The sequence below is a fragment of the Rhea americana genome, unplaced genomic scaffold (genome assembly GCF_003343005.1).
Source record: "Rhea americana isolate MKP2758 unplaced genomic scaffold, rheAme1 scaffold_318, whole genome shotgun sequence".
Classification (NCBI taxonomy): domain Eukaryota; kingdom Metazoa; phylum Chordata; class Aves; order Rheiformes; family Rheidae; genus Rhea; species Rhea americana.
In genome coordinates this window covers 608,428-634,498 of record NW_028186444.1, presented here as the reverse complement: position 1 = coordinate 634,498, position 26,071 = coordinate 608,428, and the positions used below count along the sequence as shown (strand labels likewise).

General features: G+C 45.9%; 1 protein-coding gene across 1 annotated transcript; it reads left to right on the top strand.

The window, feature by feature from the left end:
- Positions 1 to 6,896: 6,896 nt before the first annotated feature.
- ETF1 (eukaryotic translation termination factor 1) lies at positions 6,897 to 19,741 on the top strand. Its single transcript, XM_085310353.1, has 9 exons — positions 6,897 to 7,099; positions 7,757 to 7,896; positions 11,283 to 11,421; positions 12,355 to 12,545; positions 13,071 to 13,200; positions 13,990 to 14,145; positions 14,779 to 14,843; positions 15,899 to 16,046; positions 17,630 to 19,741. Exons 1-9 carry the CDS (start codon positions 6,937 to 6,939, stop codon positions 17,710 to 17,712), a joined length of 1,215 nt encoding a protein of 404 aa, XP_085166479.1. The 5' UTR covers positions 6,897 to 6,936; the 3' UTR covers positions 17,713 to 19,741.
- Positions 19,742 to 26,071: the final 6,330 nt, after the last annotated feature.

Below are 26,071 nucleotides of genomic sequence, written 5' to 3'. Positions count from 1 at the left end.
CTTCGTATCTCTCTTTGGATGACCTGGAAGCTTTTGACAAACACTTTGTACAAATGTCTCCTGTTGCTGCCTTTTAGTAAATTGTCCAGAACTGTGATATGTAGTATGATTAAAAATGCGGAAATGCCTGTGAGGTGGTGGTTGCGAGGATCTTGCTGTGCTGATGCAAAACAAGCACTGCTAACAACATGACTTGCCCCTTAACTTGTGTTAAGCTTCAAAGGAGCTTCAATGGTAGGTCCTGTTACCAGCTAATCGGTGTTACGGGCTCTGTGTAGGTATCTCTCCAGCACTTGTCATCTACTCAAGCTGTGATTTTAAGTGCATCATCTGAACAGGAAGTAGGATTTCAACTATTTTTGATGGGAAAAAAAACACACAAAGGTGTTTCTTCTCAAGAAGCRATTTGATTGAGGCATGTTGGTTATGTGTGTTGGAACATTCAAACCACTTTCTYGAACACAGGCAATGGAACCTTTTGGTAGGCTTCCAGGTGACATTGCCTGTGAAACACTGAAGGACTGCTAGACTGTTATGTTTCTCTGCTCCTAATTAGCCAGCCTACCGGTTTTCCAGCAAATGTCGTATAGCTTTTGCATCTGCGGTCATCTCTCCAGACCTGGCATTAGTGAACAGGAGCTACTTCCTATTTTATAAAGACTTTGTCGTAGTAAATGATATAAAGTCGTTAGAGGGCACATCTATGACCAGTCTATGTACTTTTCAGCCAAATTCATGAGCTGTGAGAGCCTCTATGTGGAAATTTCCTATGGCAATATCAGTGCTGTCACAAGATTTATGAGTAGGGAAGGTCTAGTGGCATATAGTTAGGAAGAGAACCCATACTGGCAACTTTGCACTTGCCTGTACCAAAGTCCTTTGGTTTTCTCTTTTCTTTTTACAGTGGTTCTTCATCTCTGCTCAGATATCAAGATTAAAAAAAAAAAACTCAAATACTTTTCCTTTACATCACTGCTTGTGTGGAATTGCACTCTCAACTTAGTCCTTCCCTGAGGTATTGAGTGCCTGCAAGTCTGTGTGGATATTTATTCAGAGGTAGTGCTTTTCTGTCAGGTACTTGGTATATGTTGGTGAACTGTATGGAAATTACAGGTATCTGCCTTGCAGCTGGCTGTGGACATGTCAGTGATGAAACTGGGTCTGTCCGTTGTGCAAATCTGGTAGCCGTGGCTGTCTAGGCAGCTTGGGCTCCTCCGTATATGTGGTTACTGCCCAGGAAGCTGCAGTCCTCTTGGACGGAGACCRAGGCTGTTACCTTGGGAAGGTGACACTGCTTGAAGCAGTATGTGGCAACAGTTATTTCATAGAAAGCTTCCTAGCTGTGCTATGTAGCTAAGATCAGATTATCTGAAAGCTGTTTGCTCTKCATTCATGCCAGTCTTTTGCAGTCAAATACAGGCCTTGTCCTGCCCTTGGTTCCAGGCAGCACTGGAAAGCAGGGAGCTTATGCTCACAAAACCAGTACCCTGTAAAGACAAACTAGTTTTGACCTTCCTTGCCAACGTATCTCCATATTACAGWGTGTGCTATTAGAGTAAAACGTTTCATTGTAGAACTACTGCTCTGCTGCTGTTTGTCAAGTCTCCCCTGATACCACAGTGTAGGCCAGAAACTGCTATTTATATACTATGTCTGTTGAATTAATGCTCTCTCTTGCCAGCACATATCCCGAACTCCATGAGGCAGGTTGAGTGACTGCTCCTCCGACTTCTAGTTGGGATTGCTCTCGTCTGCCAAGCAACTCTGCCAAGATGAGGGTAGCCACGATCGGTTCTTACTGTGTTTGGTACTCCATGTRGTGTGCAGTCTTTCAGGTAGCCACTTAATATGCTGTGTACGATGGTGGGACTCTTTTGGAAAATGTCTAGGCTGGTTTTTGGTTTCAGCTGAAAGCTGAAGGTGCGAGAACCTGTTCAGCTGTTTCTTCTGATGAGCAAAAGCACAGAAACCAAATCCTTGTAGATCAAGATGGCCACCCGGAACAGGAGGCTCAACTGCCAGCCGTAACAAAAACCATCCATGGGGTATAGTTGGCAGCTTATTTCAAATGTAATACACTGCTTGTCTTGTGTACTTGCCTTCTGTTGTGGTGTTTTCTTCATGCTGAACCATAAAATGCAAGCACAGTAAGCCACCACTCCTGGTGCCAAATGTGGACTGGGACTCAGCACAGGAATCAAACTGATTTAAGTGCTTCTGAAGAGAACCCAAAATGTACTTGCTGTGGTATTTAAGACCAAGAGCTGTTGTAAGGCACAGTGGGACCTTGGAGGATGATACCTATTAGGAAGTGCAGAAAGACTTTTACAGGAAAAAGCTGTTTGGATGCCCGAGTTCCTGCTTATAAGGAATATTGGCAAGGCTTGCTTGATTCTCACTTCAGCTTTTCCAGGCTTGATTACAAATGATTCAGCGCTGCACCTACTGCTGCTCACTCTGATAACTTGTTCACATTTGCCATTAGGCCTCTCTGCAGCTTGGAGCACTGTTTGTTTTGTGGTACGGTTGTCTGAAATTCAAAGTGTAGGAATGCTGTTGTGTTAATAATAGAACAGAAGAGACTCTTACCCATAAACCTAAATTTGCGAAGGCACTTGCTATCTTGGGAGAGCAAGGCACGCTTGCTGCTCTTTCCTCCTGCTTCCTCCAAACAACTCTCCGTTGGCAGTTTGTAGGAGTAGGGTTGGGGCCGCCCTGTAGTGGTTTAGGAGAGGATTCAAGGCCCCGGTCTTCTCCACTGTTCTGGCCTGGAGCTCTAATGCTGGTATCTTCCTGGTCATGCTAAATCTGAGCTGATTGCCAGTTTCTGGTGGGGCTGGTGCAGTGTGGTTAGTGACCGTAGTACCTGGGAGGTTTAGTGTGTCTGCCTTTCCAGAGGCTGACATGCGTGTGCCCCCTTGCTTCTTTGCACTATGTGGATGGGTGCCCTTAATGCTTTGTCCTTCTTCAGCTCCTAGTGCCGTGGCACATTTTGTGCTGTTCTGTGGTCTGGGATGCCGGTTTCCTCCTAAGCAAACATTTSGGAGCATTTCAGATCCTGATGCACGTACTTGCATTACAATGGCAGCTATTTGGCTGCCCTGCAGACACTCCCTAGCCCAGAATAGGGACAGCAACTGTCTCTAGCTGCTTAAAACTTCCTGGCTCAGTTCAGTCTGAAAGCATTAGCTTCCAGCTGATCTAGTGCAATTTGTCTTGGGTGCATTTAAACGGGGGGGGGGGGGGGGGGGGGTTGATGGGACCTCTCAGCATTGCTGCCTCCTTAAAATAAGAAGCCTGTGAGTAGGATATAATCTGAACTGCTTCAGATCTATCCTTCCTGGAGGAGCACTGGGGAAGATACAGGGAGGAACCAGCTCATTAGCTCTTTGATCCTGAGCTGCCAGTGTGAACCCTTTGAGCGCTTTCCTTAATCTAGATTGATTACTTAATTGTGCACTCTAACAGTTTCATAATGAAGTTTTTTCTGGCAGTGTGCTTGCTGGGGGATTCGTAGTTGGCAAGGGCTGGCCAGGCAGTGAATGTCCCATGTACTTCATGCACAGTTGAGCTTGTTTGTTACAGGAGTCTGCTGTTTGGAAAGGCTCCTTTCTCGAGGTTGGTAGTCAACGTGATTTCCTGTAGATGGTTCCCAGAGTAAATGTAATCTAGAACATAGTGCACAGCTGATCTAGCAGCTGAGGAGGAGGAGGCATGGGATTTGCAGAAATACCTGTCTGCTGTTCGGACCCTGTGGCTGCACAGACAGATAGGAGCCCTGGAGATTGTGCTGGTCAAATATGCCRGTATTTTTTCCTCTCTGCTTTTTTTAAACTGCAGCTTTCTTAGAAACTATCTTTGCACTTTGGCTCACTGAGGTGAGTCTAACATGCAACCACAGGTTTGCGGACCCTGCCATCTAGCAGCAAGGTCACATGCAGGTACAAGCTTACTTTGTCACTCTCTGAGGTAGGTTAACAAGGTCTTAGTGCTRCGTGACATCTGCAAGTTGTCTGCAGCCATCTTAATCGTTTGCATGCACATGCACTTGAGTTGGTGTCCTGTTGGTCTCGGCTTGTCTGGGATGTGATTTAATTTAGTGATAAGATGCTGAAAGCATGCTAATTTAAGGAAGAGAGATAGATAAAGAGCAATGGGTGCTGAATGTTACCTTCAAGTAGCTGGCTTCCRAAGGAGCTATTCTGGGTGGATTAATCGTACCCAGCAGGCGGCGGCAGCAGCGTGCTGGCAGGGTCTGCCCCCACCCCACCCGTGACTCCATGGTGCTAGGTGCTCAGGGGCCTCTGGGTGAGCAGGCGAGCTGACTCCTTGTGTGCCAGGCTCGTTTGGCACGCTGCGCTGCGCTGGCTGGCACTGCTCTCGTGACAAATTGCGTGTCTGCTCTTTTACTGGATTCTGCAGGAATCTGTTAGTGCCTGAAATAGCTGAGTAAATAGTGACAAAAGTATGTCACATCCAGAAAATGCATTTGATGTTGGTAATGGAAGGTGCTTCTGGATATATAACCAGGCTGGAATTTGCTGAAGGGCTGGACCAAGTGTATTTTTATGCTGCGTTGCACTCCAGTTTGAGAATTATATAATACGTGTATTCTCTCCCRCTTAGAGATCCTTCTGCATTTGTGTTGCAGTAGTGGATCAGAAGGGTTTGTGGAGTCCACTGTGTTATTCTGGGTAGGGTGCTGCTGTGTTGCTAAGGAACAGTGATTTGATGGACGCACGTGATTGCTTTCTAGATAAGATGCTGTGTGTAATATGAATAATTGCAAGCTACAGTGCTCTCTTCAAGGTGGTGTTTGGCATAATCCAGCCAGCTCCCAGTAAACAGCAGAGCCGCTGGCTAAAGCGCAGTTCTGATGCCCCTGTCAGTCTGGCCAGTGGTTTTGGAGCAGAGCAACATAAAGATTGGAAGGTCACAAACAGAGGGCAACCCTAAGACTTTTAGGGGTGGCTTGTATTTAAAAACATCAGGCCTTTTAGGACAAGTGTTTTCTTGCTGAAGGACTTTCTTGTGAGTGCACAGCTGGATTTCCTCATTGCTATTCCCACCAGACTAGTCTGTCTTGCTGTCTGCTCTTTCCCAGTTTGGYCTCTTCAATAGAGGAGAAGTTGTATGAAATCGCTTTCTAGCAGGAGAGCCATGCTGTGCCCAAGGGGCAGAGCCGTCCTGTCTCCCACCTGCCACGTTGGGTAGGAATGCCCTTAGCTCCTGCAGCAGATCATCTTCTACAAGCAGTGTGGTCCTCAGAGCTCTCTAATCTCTGGGAAGCCTGAGCATCTCTCCCTTCAGAGAAAGGAATGAACTGTGCGAGCTTACCTCAAGAGTGCTACTTTCAGAAAAGTCGGGAAGAGCTGCTTTCATTCTGATCAGCCTCTTACTCAAAGGAGCCTGCTGGGAACGATGGGCCATTACACCTCCCCTAAGGCTTGTGCTATTCACTGAGGTAGCTAGCTACATTAATTGAGTGGTGTATATGGAGTATTCTTGGCTGGTATGACCTGGAAGTCTGTGATGGCTGTCAGCATGGCTCAGAGCTCCTCCTGGGAATAACGCATGCAAGTGTCTCCTTGCGACTTTCTTGATTAGTGTTGGGGGGGGGAAATTTTGGAAATTAAAACCAATTAGTTGTCTTTAAGGTCGGGAACTTATTTGACCTACCAGCATCCATTTCAACTTGGCCTGAATTGAAGATCTTGGGAAGCGGGCTGTACAACTTTTGTAAAGAGGCTAATGAGGTGATGCTTTTTAAAGCACTTCCCTGCTGTCTCTGTAGCCCAAACACTTTAGGCAGGACACTAGCGCTTGACAGACTGAAACAGCAGCAGGCAGGTACTGTGTTAGTGTTATCCTACAGTAAGAAAAAAAGCACACCCATTCTTTTCTTAATGGCTGAAAAAGCACCTTTTTATTGGTGACCTGAGCCAAAATCCTTAATAGAGCTGCCCCCCCCCAAAAAAAAAAAAAAAAAAAAGCCTAGCTGGTTTGCCCTTAAGAGGGCTAGAGGATGTGCTGAGGCATTTGTCTTATGCCATCACCTTAATTGTGAAGTGTGAAATCTGGGTCAAACTTGGGGCAGCAGTGAAGACATCTGAGTAATTTTATGGCAAATGGGAGGTCCCTGATGGAAGGCAGATGGGGACTTTCTTGATTTCTGGAGAGGTTGGATAGAATTGAACCACCAAGCTCCTTTTGTGGGACCTACTCCAAAGCTGTTGGATAAAGGAATAGTAAGCTTAATTTACTTAAGCCAGGCCTGTGGTTTGTGGGGTCTTCTCCTGTGTCTGTGCCTGAGGGTTGATGCTCTTAAACTTGCAGTCRTGTACTTAAGCAAAGTTTATTTAAGGCATCTTCCAGAGTTGGTGAGCTTTTCTGCAAGACAAAGTGCTATTAGGAAAGTAGAAAAGACCAGCTGCTACAAAAAGATACTTCCAGTTCAGTTTTTGTTTTAATTCTTGAACAAAGTGTTAAAACTATGCTCAAGTTGGCTACTGGTGCTCCAGCTGTCTGAGAACAAGTGGAATGGACTTAAAAATGCCCCTGAAGTATGTGGCTGCATTGTTTTAAGTTACCTCTGCTGGGGCCTGCTTCCCTGCCTTTTAGCTTGCAGCTCTTAGCCTGTAAATGTGTTCCTTTTCTCTAGAGTAGTATCTCAGATTAGGCAAACAGCTTGGTAGCAACTAACCTGAACTTGTGGTTACGGAGTCAGAATCCTCCGAAGAGCCCGTTTCCTTTTCTTTTCTCACCCAATTATTGTCCAGCAGAAAGGGGAACTACACCGATAACAGTGAAGTGAAGCCTCCATTGGGGTGGGAGGAGGAGAGAGAATTGTTGGGTGGACTGTTGTATGAATACACTCGATGCTTTAGCTGGTGGCCGCTCACGATTCTTTTTTCCTTTCTCAGCAATGGTACCAGCATGATATCGTTGATCATTCCCCCCAAAGACCAGATTTCGCGAGTCGCAAAAATGTTAGCGGATGAGTTTGGCACTGCCTCCAACATTAAGTCCCGAGTGAATCGCCTTTCAGTACTGGGAGCCATTACATCTGTACAGCAAAGACTCAAACTCTATAACAAAGGTAACTTCTAGCTCATATGGATGCTGGCAAATGTCTCTTACCTGGAAGCATCCTTAAGTTCCTGTCTTAGCAGTTTTGTGCTAATCAAATCTGCTGGCCTGTGCTGCTGTTTTGCACTGATATTCCAGGTATGTTGCCCATGGACGACTACTTCAGGGATAGTCCTTGGGACTAGATACGCCTTTGCACATAAGTGCAAATRTGATGGCATGTAACTGCAATCATTTGGGAGGGAATAGACCCAGRCCGTTAAAGATGAGTGCAGGAAAAGGGTTCACAGCTACTGTTTTGACTCCAGCAAGTGACCTTCACTGAGATGGTTCATTTTGTAAGTGTCATGGGGATGTTTGGCTTGTTTGCAGATTCTGCAAGCTTGCAAGCTCTTAACAAGTTTAACTTTCTATCAATGTTATATTGGGTTGCCTTTGGTTTCGTGCTTTAAGCTGTTCAGTGCAGGTGCACCATCTCAGAGTTAGGATTAGTTTTCTATTGCAGAGACCTGGGAAGGAATTATGGGGCAGACAAAGTAAAGAATGTGGGAACTTCAATTTCAATACTGTGTTAAGTTGCAAATCCTGGTAGTTAGCTTCTGGTGCTATTGCAAATATAGTTTGCAATATTTCTCAGTAATCTAAAATTACATTGTGTCCTTTTTAGTACCTCCAAATGGTCTGGTTGTTTACTGTGGAACAATTGTGACAGAAGAAGGAAAAGAGAAGAAAGTCAACATTGACTTTGAACCTTTCAAACCAATCAACACATCACTGTATTTGTGTGACAACAAATTCCACACAGAGGTAAGAAATTTCCTTAATGTCTACTGGTCTTGCAGGAGTCAAAGTCAAACTTCTTTCCTAGTCTCACTGAAACAATTCTTAGTTTGCTTGGGTCCACAGTCTCTAGAACAGCGGGCTTTAATTAAGGGACCTTGTTGATGAAGCCACTGGATGGCTTGTGGCTGGCCAGTATTCAGAAATGTGTGATAGTTGCTGAAAGGCATTGTGAGTTGAGATATTGTCCAACTCCTGCTATAGCTGATTTCATGGCCCGGCTGGTAAGTGCTGAGTTTGTGTAGCCCACAGACGTGAGCTTGTCTCTGTAATTGGCAGCAGGTTTTTGCTTATTCTTAGAGGCTCATAGATCTTATTCCAAGCTATGCCTTTAATGCCAAGAAAATATTAATGTTACCAATCTTGATACCAAATGTGTTACCTGAGACTCTTGATAAAAGAACTGTGGCATGTGCAAGAAATGAGGCATGTGCATAATTTATCTAGAGTAAGATGGGGTTATTTCTGTCTGGTGTTTAATTGCAGGATCTACTTAACTTAGTTAAATGAAGAGTTTTGAGACATATTTAAACTGATATGGATTACAGTAGTCCTTTTGTTTGCATGAAGCTACTTTGTTGCATCTAAGTCTGTTTTGGCTCTATTGGCAGGGGCAGAGGTCTCTATTTGCTGTAGGTGTTTGACTACATTTCATATCCATGACGTTCATTACAGTAAATGTGTGGAGTGAGGCTTGACCGCCTCACGTTTGAAGTGCGKGTTTGCTGCAGCCTTCAGTGATGTAGTTCTGCCTGGATTTTTGGAGACCTAATCCTGGGTTTCAAAGGGCAGGAATACAGGCAGAAAGGGATGTTTGTTCCACAGGTGTGAGATACCTTCCTATTCTGTCTCCCCAGCAAGGATGAAATCCCAGTCCCAGTGCATCCTAGATCTGCCAGGAGTGCCTGAAACTGGGAGCAGCCTCTATCTACCTAGAGATAGAGCTCTTGAAAGCTCTGCTGAGCCCATGTGTGTGGGCAAGTGAAGGCAAGGGATATACCAGGGAGCTGGGTCRGGGGGAGAGGTGCACCTGTAAGGGAAATATTTGTGCCAGCAGCTGTTGCCAGTGGGTGGATGGCAGTAGGGCAGTGAGTTGTGTTCTGTCTCACCAGGAAAGGGATTAATTTGGTCTTGGCTGCAGCTCCTGCTTCGGGGCACTGATTGTATACAAAAACCYTGCTGCCCTGTGGGCTGTTCCCWGGAGGCAGCTGTAAACACCCACTTGCTGGTGCATAGCATTGCTCAGCAAGAATTGCAATAACTTGAGAGGAATTTGTGATAATGACTACTATTAATAATGTGACTTACTGACAGCACCTTTCTCCATGTGCTGGGTGCTCTCCTGTCTCTTTTGGATACAGTCTTAGTTTACTTAATACTGTCTGCACTACAGAATCAAACTTAGCTGTAAAAGCATACTATATCTCAATCTCAAGCAATGAGAAGATGTTAGTGCTGGAGTCCACATTTGTCTGTTACTATCTCATTTCTAGCAGTAGTTCCCATTATACAGCTAGGACTTAGTAATAGCAACAGATTTCATATGAAAATGAGGACATGTAAAGGAGCAGAAAAAGGATGTGATCCTCTGCTTCCGGCCGAAGCTGGAAAGAAACTCAGCCCTGGTTGATAGAACAAAATATAAAAGCAATAGGCCCTTGTTTACTTGACAGGTAGAACAGTGGAATTGCTGGCATAGAACTGATGAAGGGGAAACTGGGTATCACTGATCATTGRATACTCAAGTAAAACAAGATGGAATCAAGAACATGCGAGCTGTAGTCATTTGTTGCCTGGCAATGATGTCTGATAAGATTTCCTGTAGATATTTTACTGCATGTATGAAACTGAAGTAACTTCCCAAGAGGGATATGAGCCTTGATATGTGTGTCTGAATGGTAGGATTTACAATGACTTATTCTGATACCTTGGCTTGAGCGATTGTCCCAGTCACACAGCTTACATTACATCTTGTTAACTGGGACAGTGCCAAGTAATATGCCACTTCCTTCTCTCATTCATCCCACTGCTAGGGAATTAATGCAAAATATTTATTTTGGCCAGTAGATTCTATTAAGCCTCAGTGCCTGTTCCTTTTAAGCTTGAAAGTCATAGACTTGGTTGTGTGGATTTTGGATAAAGATGACTGTCTTACTCTTTCCATTCAGTCCAGTGATCAAGGAGGCAGGTAAAGGTCCTGTGGTATAAACCAACACCATCACTGTTAAGAACCAGTGACTTAAAACTACCTGTAACTGGACAAATGTTCTACCCTGCTGGTTGGTTTTTGCCACTGTGGTTATAACATCAGGAAGAGGATTCTTGCTGTTGTGTTTAATTGAGTGTATGTAGGTGAACAGCAGTGTGAGGTTGCTGAATGAGCCTCCTAGTCTGGAGGCTAAAGGCTCAGCTAGAGCTGCCAGAACTCCCTCTAAAGGGCAGGTGTAGAATTTGGGTATCAGGCAATGTCCCGTAACACCAGAACTGGCTCTGGGCGGGAAATTGTGATCGGTCCTAAATGTGCTTTGCAGTGGCCCTTTAAGTAGTCTTATGTCTCTTCCCCAAAGTCCAGCTGGAAGCAGATATTTGTCAAAAGATACTTAGAGCCCTTGATAGCGAGCAGTCCTTTAATTTTTAGCTGGCTTGAACCACCTGATGGAATGAGTTTAGCCTTAAAGAGAAGGTAGTTGAAGGATAACTGCATTTTCCAGCAAATGTTATAGCTATCTTCTCTATAGCTAGTTACTCACAGGACAGTTTTCATTCTGCTTTGTAAGGCTGAATTTGTCATTGCCCAGGGGAGTTCATCCTTCTGCCTTTGGGACTTCTCTGAAGTCAGCAAGCATAGCAAAACAGTATTTGTTGGCAAGTGGAAAGTCAGGCTATATTGATGCTTTGTAGAATAAAACCTAATTGACAAATAGCCTGATCAGTGGGCTAAGCAAGTTCTGATCTTTCTGGCTGGAATGCTAGGAAAACAACTATTCCAGCTTTGCCAGCTGGAGAGGTGATGCATTTCACTTTGTATTTTCCAGAGCTGTTCTTTAGAGTTTTGCTATTACACCTGCCAGTGATGAGCTGGTAATACTGGGAAAATAGCTATCAAGCTTAAGTGTTAGTTTCCTGTCAYTTCTTGGCAGAACTGTGTGAGACAGTTACTCTTGACTCCTTATTCTGCTGCTTTTCCTTTAGTTTATTGGTAGAAATTGCACCGGTCACCTACTGTGTTAAACTTCCTTGAGGTTTATTGTCCTTCGTAGTCTTTCAGAACAAGAAACTTGAAAAAAGGTGTTTTGATCTTTCTGAACCTTGATAAACTAATGCTTATGCTGACACCGTTGTTGCTGTTTCAGGCTCTTACAGCGCTGCTTTCTGACGACAGCAAGTTTGGCTTTATTGTAATAGATGGTAGCGGTGCACTCTTTGGAACCCTTCAAGGAAACACAAGAGAAGTCCTGCACAAATTCACTGTGGATCTTCCAAAGAAGCATGGTAACGCATTAGTGACTCTAAACTTTTTGCAGCAGCAGATGATAGGATGGGGTGTGGGGGTAGAAGAGCAGGAAACTTCAGCTGTAGGTGTTTAACCAAACTCAGCTGCTTGTTCCCTTGAAGTCTGCCAGCAAAGCCTCATAGTTTGAGCCTTGTGACAAGATTAATTGAATTAAAATGTGCAGTTGACCTTAGTGACTCTTTTTTGCTTGGCCCACTTGCCCATTTATTTGGTTTTGGAACAGCCTTTACTAAAGATCTCTAGTGCAAGTAGTAATACCACTTGATAGTGTCCTTAAATTTTGCATCTCGTGGTGTTGTGTGCAAATCACATTGAAAAGCAGTAACCTGTTCCTTGCAAAAAGCACAGAAGCTTAATGGACCAAGCAAAACTCTGGTTCCGTTATGTGATGCTGTGTTGTATATTGACTTCAGAGAATTCTGTTAGCTATTCCTGTTTTACCATCCTTCTCTGATGTAGACTGGGATGGGAGAAAATGAAATAGGAATGTCTCCCCAGTAAGCTAAACCCAGCAGTGTGTCTGCCAGAATACGTTGCATCAGCGAAAAGGGTATGCCAGGCAGTGTAATGAAGGAAATGGCATTTAACGAAGGTACAGGATATGAAAAGTTTTGGACGTCTGTGCACATTTTCTATAGAGAGGGCTATAGTGAGTCTTTGAAAAACATATTTCCCTCTGTGGGATGTATGGAAAAAAGTCTCTTGCTGTGAATGAGCACTCTATTCATTTGGTGTTTCACTGAATGCCCCTAGCTCTGCTTGTGGCAAACTAATTTAGAAGACTGCATCTGCCTTTGGCTTCAGTTACTCCAGGCCCAGTTGGGACCATGTTCTAATAACCTCCTAGAAAAGAAACGTCTTCCAAATTGCTGCCTCACAAATTGCTGCCTCACATCTGTTCTCTCTTAAAGGTAGAGGAGGTCAATCTGCCTTGCGTTTTGCTCGTTTGAGAATGGAAAAACGACACAACTATGTAAGGAAGGTAGCAGAGACGGCTGTGCAACTGTTCATTTCCGGTGACAAGGTGAACGTGGCTGGTCTTGTTCTAGCTGGATCAGCTGACTTCAAAACTGAATTAAGTCAATCTGACATGTTTGATCAGGTGAGTGTTCTTTTCTAAGCAAAGCCCAAATTTTTCAGCCGTCAGTAGTAACGTGGTGATATTAGCAGTGCCTCTATTAGAAGCGTCTGAAGAGGAATGTAAACTTGGTGTCTAAAGTGATTTGATTGAAGTATCAAATCTGATGTGTCCTAAAGGGGCCTCCCTTCCCTAGTACCTTCTAGCAAGGAGGTAAAATCTCATTTTCTTAGTAACACTGTTACTACGAAATCTGTCCTCACTGGTTTAGAACTGGTGTTTGTGTTCTCTGGGTTCAAAAATCTGAAGTAGAGGCTTTAGTGGAATTAAACTCCACTAAACATAATCTGTCTGCCCCTGTTGCCTGAGTGCTGTGCTTCAATATTAAGCCTTTTGAGGTCCCTCTGACTTGGAACCTGTGCTTACGAGTGAAGTAAAATAGATTAATGCTGTGACTCTTGCCAGGTACTTATTCTTGTGCGGGTTACAAAGTGGTTTTCTGGCAGTGCTGTGTAATAGACTGCTAACCTCGTCTCTTTTCATGTTTAGCGGTTGCAATCCAAAGTGCTCAAACTAGTTGACATTTCATATGGAGGAGAAAATGGATTTAATCAAGCAATTGAATTGTCAACTGAGGTCCTCTCCAATGTGAAATTCATTCAAGAGAAGAAACTAATAGGTATATGACTGCATGTTTAGCTTTCTCCTGAATCAAATACTGTTGATCAAACCCATTCATCTTCCTTTAGACCTTCTGGTAGTGCCTGCATGCTAGCTCAGCCTTGCAATGACCTCAGAGTTGGACACAATAGAACTTCTAGTGATACTTTATTCTCCAGACACCATCTCAGTTGCTGGAGGACTTAGTGTGATATCATGGAGTTTTTTTTTTCCACCATGTTCCTCTGATGTTTCTTATCCTTTCATCAAATTGCCTTGATTTCAGGCCATCTGGTGAAGCTGAGGTGGAAAGAGGAAATCTCCTCTGATCCCTTGCATCTTCAGCAAGATATGAGTTAAGATTTTCTTTGTTTTAAGATGGCAATAGAAGTGATCCCTTGTGTGACACTTAGCAGCCACATTTCACTAATATGAAAACGTAGCGAGAGGGCAATAGTAACAGCAGCTATCCTAAACTGACGAAGGGAATAAAGGTAAATAGTGCCTGCTTGTTGATTAGTCCAATGATTGTTGCATAGCTAAGTTAAGCTTTTAAATGAAACAAGACCCTGGCAGGCAGTGTTTTGAGCTGATTTTTTTTCTGGCAGTGAATCCTCTGAATTACATGCTTTGATATGTTGTCAGATCCCTTGTTCCCTTCAGTAACACTGCAGTCTCCCTTTTCAGTGGTAGGTGTGTTTGGTTTTTTGGGGAGGCGGGGGGGGGGGCATTCAGATTAGGCTTGTTTAAAATCCAAGTGGCTTGATCTGTGTTTGTGACAATCTGTTTCTTTATATCCTGACTGCAGGACGATACTTCGATGAAATCAGCCAGGACACRGGGAAGTACTGTTTTGGTGTTGAAGATACACTAAAAGCTTTAGAAATGGGAGCAGTAGAGATACTGATAGTCTATGAAAATCTGGATATCATGAGATACGTTCTGCACTGCCAAGGCACAGAGGGTACGTGGTGCTTCTGTGAGACTGAAAGGTCTGTGAGGGGATTAACATCTAAGCCATATCAGTTGGACAGATTACTCTGGGAGAACTGCSTAAGTAGATCTGTAAGGACTTCATCAAGGAGATGTTGTATAGGCAAGTCACTAACTTGCAGCTTCCCTGCTGCTCTGGAGGAAACTGTGAAGCTAGGAAGCTTCCTCTGCAGAGAGGGAATTGCAGTGCTGGGGTGGCAGTTTGTCACAAAGCTGGCATCAAACCTGCCTTTCAGTTGTGTGYGTATAAATGTGACACTCGTGCATCTGAGGGGAGAATGACTTGACTCTACTAGCCAGAAAGAAAAATTCCTACTGGCCCTACATGGCTTATTCCCCCCTGTATTTATTTGAGGGGGTTGCTTTTTCTTTTTTTTGGGGGGGGGGCGGACGGACACACGTTGCGCAGTACAGTTGTTCTTTTCTTACGTGCCTGGTTCAGTTTCCCGTATTCCCACAGCACTTCAGCTGTAAGAGAAGGCATTGTCGATGACCGTGCCCTGTGAGCTGTAATTACTGGTTGTCCTTGGGCTCCTGCTGTTTTTAACCTACTTCTGGCAGTCTCATCCAACCTAATACTGTTCTTTTTTTCTCTCCTTTTCAGAGGAGAAGATCCTGTATTTGACACCAGAGCAAGAGAAAGATAAGTCCCACTTCACAGATAAAGAGGTATTTCATCTTTGGGGTTTTGTAGATTCATTCTCAGTGTGCTGGTGCAGCACTGAGCTTAGTTTGTTGTAAACACGTGAATGTGATGACCTGCCTCTCWCTCAGATGAGGCTTTGAGAGAGCACTCTGTGGCTTCTGCTCATATTCGGTGTACTCCCTGGATCCTAGCCTTGCTTATCTCTAATTTTCTTGCTGCTGATCTGGGACATGTAAGTGAGTTGAAGTGACAACAAGAAAGGGGTCTTTGACCACCATCAAACCACCTACTAGAAGAGTTTGATATCCACTATGCATTCTGCAGGCTAAGGTCCCAAACCATTACTTCCTGCTGTCTGTGCATCGATTCTGTCAGTGCAAAAGAACTGTGACGATCAAAACTATTACACAGGTTTAAGCGAAAGGAAGTATTTGTTTCTAGATACTTRAAGTGTGGATCTGGCATCCACTGTTCTTGGCTTTCTTGCCTGTAAAGGTCAGCGAACCCTGACAGGGCAATTCCTCATTATTTTTACTGCAGTGTAAGCTGAGAAAAAGTTGCCCCTTACAAAAAGGTTGGTGAACTCCCCCTAACGTGACCACTAGAGGTGCCATTTCCAGCTGCTGCTCTTCCCGATAGAGTAATTGCCAGTTCCTTCTGTGCACAGAGGAATTGCAGTGTCACCTGCTGTGATGTCTAAAACAGTAAAAACTAAAGGATGTGGCATGAAGTGACAGTGCAGCAGAACAAATAAGGCTATTTTTTTTTCCTACACTAAACTGCATAGTATCGAAGCCCAAAACAAGACCTGTCAACACCTTAGTTTCTTAGCAGCAGGACTCCTGTACTTGTGCCAGCACTTGTCTGATACACTCGTATCAGGAATGCCTACCACCTGGACCCTGGCAAGTGTGTCAGATTGCTCCAGCCCACAAAGCGTGAAGGGAGGTGTCTGTCTTGTGACAGAAAAGACACTATTCGTGTCCATTAAGCRGAAGACAACTTTTGGTGCGAGTTTTTTCAGTAACTAACATGCAATGACTGTAACTTTTTTTTTCCCCTTCAAATGTCTTAATAGACTGGCCAAGAACATGAACTGATAGAAAGTATGCCCCTTCTGGAGTGGTTTGCAAATAACTACAAGAAATTTGGAGCAACATTGGAAATTGTTACAGACAAATCACAGGAAGGATCCCAATTTGTGAAAGGATTTGGAGGAATCGGAGGTAAACCACAGGAGAAAAACACGCATTTTTTCTAACGCTTGGTTTGATTAAACTAGTGCTGACACGAGCAGAGAACCAGACAAATCTGACTCCTACTAGTCATGATACCCGTGTAAGAAATTTGTGTTCATTAGGAGTCTGCAGGRGAGTTATGGGGGAACCACGTTCAGCAGGAGGACTCTGCATGTTAGGCAGCTGTCACTCAGGCTGCGCTTTCCTGATCATGTTGCCCTTCAGAGGGCACAGAGGACAGACTGTGTCTTTCCAGCTGCTGAATTTCAGAGAGGCCTTAAACTGCCTGCGCTGTCTCTCCACAGTTGTTTTATGGAATATGCTTTGCTATGTAGAAGTGGTCTGACAAACACTAGCCTAACTTCTGAAGCAATTGGATATCTGTTGCTTGCCCCTCAGAGTGTCTCCATACTACTTCTACCCCCACACCCTGTTTTATGCTTCTTTTCAAAGCAAAGTATTTTAGCCCAACTTCATAGAGAAGTGAGGCTTCTGAAATCACYGAGTCCTTCTCTTGAATTCACTGGGCAAAATCAGCCAAGTCTGACAGTGGTGCAGGTAATTGCTTCTTCAGTTTGATAAAAATCAGTATCAGAGTAGAGCAAAGACGCTCGCTGCAAATCCTTTTCTCTCCAGACAAATGATCCCATAACAATACTGTTGCTTATTTACTGATAAGCCAACTGCTGCTAGACAATCAGCACGTCTAACTCTGGATTAGCTGAACGTTTCCTATGTCTAGCTTTATGGATGTGAAATAGAGGTGAATTATTGCATAAAGATTTATAGGGGGGCAAAGGACACCAATCAGTAGGACATGAGCTTGAGTAGTTTGGCTACATGTGGAACAAAAGGTTTCTGTTTTCAGGGTTTAGACTTCCAGGAGCCTTTATCAATCTGCCAGATCCAATCTTTTTGCCTGGTGGGATTGTTTGCTACAATGCTCCAGTCCCTGTAGTCTTAAAAGGCTGTACTTGAATACGTTTAACCTAGGCAAATGTTCCCAGGTGTAAAGGCTTCCTGGAATCCTGGGTTGGAAGGGGGGGAAAAAAGAGTCCAGGAAGATTGCCACTAGGCATTGCTTGTATTCTCTTCTAAAAGTTTGCTTMAATGTCAGCTGCCCTCTGAGTTTAGCTATTTGGCCTTGAAGTGGAGCCACTGCCTAGTCTGAGCAATTATATCAGGACAAATGATCTGTTCCTGGTATAATCTTTCTTTGGAGATACAGTGCTCCCAGAATAGGCTCAGCTTTGCCAGCAGAAAACTACCCTACACTGGGCAAGTAGGTGTTCAATCCTTTTGGGAATAAGTTACCAGGCCAACATGGATGTGGCAGTATCCTATAGCTGAGTGTGAGTGTCTGCTGTCAACCATCGTAGGCTGAGCCTGTCTTACAAACCAAGTGGTAAGTCAGCTTCTGAAAACTTAATTGAGGAACGGCTGGCTTGCAGAGACTGCAGTGCGTTTGTGTGAGGGCTCAAACTGCTTTAAGTGCCTTTCTAGCTTTCTGAATTTCGAAAAAACTAAAGTGTGCTTGTGTTTTTTTTTTTTTTCTCTCTCTTTTTAACCAGGTATCTTGCGGTACCGAGTGGACTTCCAGGGAATGGAATACCAAGGAGGAGACGATGAATTTTTTGACCTTGATGACTACTAGGTAGTCGACCTGGGTCCGGCAAAACGTGCCTCGCCCCTCCAGCATCCAACCCAAGGAGCAAACTCATGGTGGAAAACACAACAGATCCCTGCCTTAGAATTGGAACATTTCCAGAACTTGATCCACAAGCATTGGATTTAAAAAAGCAAAACCCTACACTTTGATTTGTCATAGTGTCAGTACAGCAGCAAACTACTAAGTTCCTATATGCCACTTTGGACTAATTTAAAAAGAATCCTGGTTTTTACTTTTACTCAATGGTGAAATTGGTTGCTCTTGTATTTTATGAAAATGATTTTTTTTAACCTTCATGATGCATTAACTGCTGTAAACCTCTTCCTTCGAAAATTAATAGAAGTAAGATCCTACTGGTTTGTTTCTTTTTACTTTGATTGGAGAAATCAATTGCTGCATTTTGCAGCGACATGACCCATTTACATGGCATTCTCAGCTTAGACTGCAGAAGAAGAAACTTAACAAAATTGGAGCYATTCATTCTCTTCGAAAGAATGAGAAGGCACTTACCTAGAGTGCTAGCTTACAAGGTGTGGCTTGCAAATTCAGATGGTTTGGGGAGGCTTACCAGCCAAATGTACTCTAAGCTATTTGCAGAAGTACTGCTCTTAACTAGGGAATGCACTTCATTGATTGCAATGAAAATGCTGCTGAAGTCTTAGGCTTAATTTGGATTTGAGCGGTGCAGCCTTCAGTTTTTTTTTTTCAATCTTTACAAAAATAAACATGCAATTTAAGTGAAGTAAGGTACACTTTGCTTTGTTTTGTTCCTTGATAAGTTTTTCTTTTTTGCTTTAGGACTGCGTAAGGTTTCCTTGATTATGTGAATTTGATTGAACCCACAGTTCTTCAATGGAAGCGGGTATTTTACAGGAAACAAGTGGAGTCCTTGACTGAAGCCTTAGTACTGGTGCATTTGGAGCATTTAATACTAAATATGTTGAACATTAGCACAACCCACTGCGACATCCATTTCCCRGCACTAAGGAGGTTTGTCATGTTGGCTCAACAAGTGGCCTGTAAATCTGATGCTGAACTCTAATGTACCCTCTATGGGTTAACTTCTGGTTGCATCAAGACTCGAGAAAGCTTCTCGTCATGCCTGCTATATAGAATGCATCGCTAACTACTAGCAGTGGCGAAGGGTTTTTCAGATGGTCTTGCAGGCAGAGGGTAAAGTTAACATTGGCACGAAATAATGCACAGATCTTCCTTCTTTTTCTGGGTTATTGGGTTCTCTGACGGGCACTTTGACAGCTTAGTGTCTGGTAGTTCTGTTTTTCACCAGCTCTGTCTCTCCTAGTGCATCAGTCGAAAGCAGCTTCTGTTCCCAAGTTGCATATCAGCCTATCTTTCCARTAATCCTGTTTCACTTGAATGGAGGGGGAGCTTGTCTTAAAACTTCTGCCACACTGTACTTTGAGGTCCAAAATTATCGTCATTGTGAGCAATATAATTTGTAACCCTGATTTATAACCTGGCAGATGGCTTTGCTGTCATTTTCACATCAAAGCTGGAATCTCTCATAGAAGGTGACTGGGTCTGCCACAGACTTGCACAAACCCGAGCTTGAGCAAGTTTGTGGCCTTCGAAGCGGTATGTTCTGGATTTTGCCATTGTAAATGGGTCTAATGTGACATGACAAGACCAGAAAAATTGGATGTAAATTTACATTTTTGAATATACTGCTTGTTGTTTCACATGATACATTAGGGTATGCAGCTCCTTTTTGTAGTTTTTATTTTTACTATTTAAGTTTGGAAATGATGCCAAATTTTTGTATTTCTTTAATCAATGTGTTCTCTTCAGTGATATATATTGCATTATATATTGATGTGTATATCAATATATACTGATATGTATTACACTTACACATACAAACACATTAAACGGGGGTGAAAAATCCTAGCCTTCGCATACTATATAGCCTCTGCAGAGAGATCCCAAGCAGTGATATCTTGGTGTTGTGATGTACAGAAATGGAGAAGAGTATTAAACCATATTTAAGAATATAGTATGGACTCCTGATTTATTTATCTTTCTTCTAGTCCGGGAAACATCTGCTTTACTCAGTTCTGTGCCAACAAGGCTTAAGATTGGTACTTGAGTTTTAAGATGGCTGTCGTGTAGCTGATCTTGAATGTCTTGTTTGTTCGTCGTGCCGAGTGGCTCTTCGAAGGTGTAGCAGAAATCTAACTTCAGAGGCTTAAAAWTAGCAGGGGGAGGGAACCCTACAAATTTGAACAGCTTGGTGCTGTGGGTGTTAGCTGAGGTGGTCTTCTGAACAGCTGAGAAAGCTGGAGAACTACCTTGCAGATGCAGAAACCTGCCCCTAATATTCCATGCACAGAACACTGGAGCATTTTCGAAAGGCCCCTGTTACCCTGTGGCTTAGTGCAAGGTAAATCCAGATCGGAACTGGACTTGCTGCGTGGGCCTGCCTGCTCCAGTGTGCTTCTGACCTCCAAACTGGAGGTACTGATGTKTTTTCCTGGAGAGGACCTGGCTCCTTTGTTAGCTGGGAAGGTGCAAGATGCATTTGTGATATGGGGGGTTCTAGCATCATGTGTATATTTAACTCTGCTTTCAGCTGCTCTTGTCTACCCTCGGCCTCTCCCGCCACAGAGCCCGAACAGAAGCGGACGTGATCCCTGTGGCTGCTCTGGCTGTTCTCRCCGTTACCTGGGTAGGCTAATACTGCAATAGCCTTTCTCCAGCCGAGCCACCCTGGGGGAGCTTGAGGTGGACTTTCAGTGTTCGTGTTTGATCTACGTCGTAGCACATGGGAGAACGYGGCCCTTCGTTCCCAGGTGCCTGGGTACTGGAGGCTGTGGAGGAATGGCATCTCTCTTGGGACAGAAATAAAAATGAAGCACAGAAGAGCTTTGCTTGCTTCTCGGGATGTCTGCGAGCTCCAAGAACAGAGATCCCACCACCGTTCAAATCCGGGTGCAGGTAAAGATCAGCGCAAAATAAAGAAACCCCACCAGTCCGTGCACGTTGCAGGAGAAGCTATTGCTTGCAGAAAGCTCTTTCCCACCAGCAGGTATAACCAGGCACATGGCTGGACACTGGTCTCAAAAACAACCTTAATTAATCCTTAACTGACAGCAACGGACAAGGCTGGTTCATGCTTCCCAGTTCCGCATGCCAGGGAGCAGTGAAGCTTGGCTGTTGGGTTGTGGAGAGATGCCCGAGAGCTGCCTAGCGCAGCACGCGAACGCTCTGCTCCGGACGAGCTTGGGAGCTGCTCTTCCCTCCTGTACTAACCTCTCTTGGCTGGCTCTYGTGTTTCTCCCCTTTGCGTTTCAGAGAGGAAAAGGGAGCTGCGCGTAGCCTGTGGAGCAGCGGTGTGAACTGCGTGCCGGTCTCCCTTCGGCGTAGGCGGCCGGTGCCTCCCGCCTGGCCACCTGCAAAGGTACCTGAAAGCGGTCACCGGTCCCCTTAATCCTTCAGAAGATGCCTGTAGCGGGTCTGGTTTCGTCCTGCACGTCCGCCTCGGAGGTGTCGCTGGCGTTGCGGAGCTGAAGGTGTTGATGCAGGGTGGTTGCGGGCGGGCGGGCTCCGCTTGGCGGCGAGCAGGAGCGTCCCCTCGGCGCCCTGCCCGCCGGCAGACCTGCTCGGCGGCCGCAGCGGCAGATCTGGGGCGCGGGCAGCAGCTGGAGGAGGAGGCGCCCGGCGCCAGGAATTCGGATTCGCATTTAAAAGCCGCACGGGAGGGTTTTCGTGGTGCCCATAAGCCACTAACTAATTATTTTCCCACGGGGGATCCAAGCTTGGCGCCTTCAGGGAAGGGTGGAGAGGAAGCGTCCTTCTTGGTGCGCTCTCGTCCGCCTTCGGGCGCGTGTCCCTGCGTGAGCCCCGTCCAGCCGCCCCGCTCCCCGCGGGCAGCCTTCCTCCTCCTCCTCCTCCTTCTCCTCCTCCTCCCCGCCTTGGGCGCCTCCTCCCAAGCCCGAAGGCCTCGGGGCTCTGCGCTGCTTTTTGGTTTTAACTCGCCGTTCACAGTTCTCCCCCCACCCCGAAGCGTCTGTTCCTCGCGGCGCCTGGCGGCGGTTACTGCATCGGTTGTTCGGCAGTCGTAAGAATAGTTAGAAATCAGRTTTATTTTATTTGAATCTTTAAGGAATCAAACCCAGTGCCGTCGATCGCTTTTTGGATACGAAGCATCTCTGTGAAGTAGGAGCGAGGATTTTCACAGCTGAGGGGTCCTTTCGCGCCCGCCCTCCCAAGAGCGTTGGTTCRTGTCCTGCTCTTGCCAGCTCCGAGTTAGGCGGTTCCTCTTCCAGCAGGAGCGCTGGGAAGACGCCCGCCCTTGCTCTCCCGCGCTGCGACTCGCTGCCGGCCAGCGAGAGCTCCCCSATCCCTACGCGCGCGGCCAAGCGAACGAGCACGAGAGCGCGGGCTCGGGGTTTTCGTTAGGCTGCGGGTTTCGAGAAGGCATCCGAGCTTCAGGAGGTCCGTGCCCGCCGGGTTTCATCCAAGCGTTTAGCTCAGCAGCTCCACAGAAAATCCCAGGGTTAGGAGTTTTGCCAGCACTCGTTTCTTTTCTTTCTTTTTTTTCCCCCCATTTTCTCCACGGTCTGATGCAAACCTGCCTGCAGCCTTGCTGCACTTTCCACCAGCCGGTCGGTGCCCACGCTGGGGACCCGGCCGCCTGCCCGGGAGGCGCCTGCGTCGGGTCACCCTCCTTTGTRAACGCCAGCAGCACCGTGATAAATCAGGTGAGATCCCGAACTACAGGCCAAGCTACAAGGATTATTACCCTGTGACTGGGCTGTTGGAGGCCAAAGAAAGAGACCTTGCAGCGAACTCGGAGCAGCGCAGCAGTAAATCATGTTATTACGTAGAGAAGATTTGGGGACTAAAAAACTGGGTCATGTTCTAGCTGTGTTCCTGTGCTCCGGGCCCTAAAACATTTCCCCTCCGCCAGAGCTCGCCGCTTGTCGGCATGCAAGCGCTCCCCAGTGCCTCGCTCGGGTGCGCGGCGGGGCCTCGGGGCCGCCCCGGGTCTCCTGGCACCGCGGAGGACGTCGGATTCCAGGGCGCCCGCTCGGGCGGMCGAGAGCCTGGGGGCGGCACCCGCTGCGCTCCCGCCGTGGAACGAGCGGGCGTAGCAGCGTGGCCCGCCGAAAAGYTTCTGTTGGAAGAGCAAAAAAATCGCCGATTCGAAGCACGTTGTTGCACGCCGCAACGCGGGGCCGGGCCGGGGCTGGCGCTCCGTCGTGGGGCTTCCTGGGGCCAGGCGGTCCGCCCCCCGCCTCGAAGGGGCGCGCGGCGACTCGGGCGCCCGGGGCCTGCCRGGCAGCGTTGCTCCGAGATCCGCAGCTGCTCGGGCACGCTGCAGCCCCCGGGCAGAAAAGCCTCAATATGTTTTCCTGTGTTTTTAACATGTGGTTATCTTTGCTTTGTTATTTTTAGGATAATACCTACCTTAACTAAGACATCTAAGACATGTATACTTATTTCCTCGCTTTAATTGTCTTGCTGCTTTGTGGAGAAGCRATGTGCTGCAGCGCTGTCCCCCGAGAGGTCTAGACCTCTCTCCCTCGCCTGCCGACTTCCCTAGGAAGGCAGTAACGCTTTCTTCCTCCAACCTTAGCTGATACCACGGTTAAATAGGATCTTCCAAATGTCAAACTAGGCTCTGCTGACTCTCRGTCCTGTCCAAAACTCTCRGTCCTGTCCAAAACTCTCRGTCCTGTCCAAAACTCTTTGTCCTTCTGCACAGCATGACGGTACCTTTGGTTCCCTCGCTTTGTGGCTGGGGCTTTCCCACTTCCCCTTCCCCGTCCTCGTCCTCACAGCAAAACTGGCAGAACGAGTTCTTGTAGGCTGAAACCAACCCACCACCGTCTTGTGCTTCCACCTGAATAAGGTCGTCATTAAAGCTTAATGACGAGCTTTGCTTCTGGTTTGCTGATTTGCAGATCTGTGGCATGGATCTGTCAGCAAAATAGGTATACTTATAGGTGTACTGAGGATGTACTGATACGGTGTCATTTTAACCAGAATTTAAAGCACACTCATGTTCCTCAGATTACTGTAGTATTCATATATTAATAGAAATAAAGCACTTTTACTTTATCATAATTGAATGTTTTAATAGAATATTTTTGCATCTCAGACTAAATTTAGCAAAAAAATCTTGTTCTTATCCATCTTATTACGCCTTCCCTTGGACAGGTTTTTTAGTCTTGAGCAGCTCTTGTTAATAATCACAAGTTGCTCAGAAACAATCTTTCTTTAGTTTGCGGATACAGAAGAAGGTGCATCATCTGGTCTTACTTTTCCAGATGTTTAATGCTTTCTTTAATTATTTTCAATATTCTTCACAGTTCTTTCTTGTATATCCTAGCAACTGTTTTTTTTTTCTGTCAGTATGATTAAAAGATGTAGTTCTTTACTCGAGTTTCATCTGATACCTTATGCCACAGTTTCAAAGAACCATGCATGTTTCTGTAGTGTTTGCTGCTGTAATGTGCTTAACATCTTGACATGCAGATTGTCAGTATTAGACCACAGGTTTACTTTTGCTTCAAATAAATGGAGCAATTTTTGCCTGTTTTTTGYTTCTTTTCACATGACTTGGAGAATACTGTAATTGTTCACATTCAGAAAACTAGCCTGAATGTACAGACRAACTTTGGAAAGTGCCTATGTAAAATGTCATGGTCTTGCTCAGCAGATCTGTGCCCTGTGTATATTTAGGACTAGATATGCTGATTTTTTACTTCAGTAGCACAAATATTTATTTGCTGGCTTGCTTGCTATCCAGATTGAATACATAGAGAGAGAGAGAGAGAGAGAGCACAACGCAAGCTGGATTTTGTTCCATCATGTGCGTTGGAAGCAGATTCTCAGTGACATCTTTCTAAACTTGCAGAGGTCAGTGGAGTTATATAACACGTAACACTGAGTATAATTTGACCTGCAAGTCCTTAGTTATAGGTTGTGATGTAAAGGCGGAAAGAATTCAGCTCGGCCCTCGTATTTTTTTCACGTGCAAACAGAGCGTGTCTGGTAAGGGTCAGTGGTGCTTAYGCTGCCTAAGCTGCCATTCGCACTGGTGCACGAGCTGGGGCTTTGCAGGACCAACTAGAGGGGCTCTCGGGCAAGCGTCCAACGACGSCTGCGTGTCCGGCATTCACTTGGTCTAGGCCAACGTAAACGTGGCACCTTTCAGGGCATGTCAAAGTTTCACCTTCCTCCCCAAGATATCAAGCAGTGGCAGTTGCTTAGGGAGAGGAAGATCTACACTGGTCTTGGATTACATTTTTCATTTCTGTGAAAGGAGTGAAGACCTCACAATAAGTATTCTTTTAAGATTTTTATGAATAAATACATTTCTGTTGACAGCAATGCACTGTAAAGTAGGATGTATGCCAGTAAGAAGGGATGTTTCTCATTGCATCGTTTCCATTTGTTCATGTTCCATCTCTTGATAAATTTCAAAGAGGTTTAAGCAGGTACCTTAGGGGAAAAAAAATATTTGGCATGAAAGCTGAGTCCGTTTTCATCCCAGGTGTTTAGTGTCTAGTGCTCTGCTGTTATACCAGATTGCTGCTTACGGCATTTTTGCCTCCAGTTTTCAATGCCTACAACTGCATTCAGGGGCTGCTGTGTTCTCAGTTTGCAGCCTGTGTGACCTTGCTAAACCAGAGCACCTGACATCTCATTGTCACTGTTGCCATCCCCAGGCTCACTGCCGCTCCGGCTGCCCCCCGGCAGCCAAAGCCCGGCCGTACCCAGGCTGGATCTGCCAGCCCACCTTGCTGTGCCGGCATCTGCGGCAGGTGTCTGCAGGCTTTTAATTTCCATGGCTTTTAATTTCGTTTCTTAATACTACTGGAAAAAAACGTACATCRTTTCCTATTTTGGCAGTTCTGCAAAACATCCTATCAGTAACTTTCTGTGTGTTTGTTTTCACGGGGCAAAAAAGTAAAAACACCAGCAGCACTTTAAGCAAAGGACGTCAAGGGCCGAGTACTCCGGACTCCGCTACAAGCTCGGTTCAGAGCGYGCTGCGGTCTCCAAGGCGCAGCCAGCGCTGCCTCCTTCCCCGCACGCAGGGCAGGAGGGGCTTCTCASCCCGGAATTCCTCGAGGTGCTGCCATGTGCTCGAACCGCCCCCGACTTTCCCCCGTTCGTCAGTCTGGGCTAAGTGGGTGCTACCCAGCTCTGCGGGGGGGGGACCCCGGCCCGGCGCGCTGTGGCGGTGCGGAGCGGCCAGCCACCACACCGCCGGCAGGGGAACGCCGCCACCCGCGAACCCGAGCTACCCGCGCCGAGAAGCGGCGGCGAGAGCGGCGCCGGCGCCCGGCCCTGCTCGCGGGGCCGCCCCGCT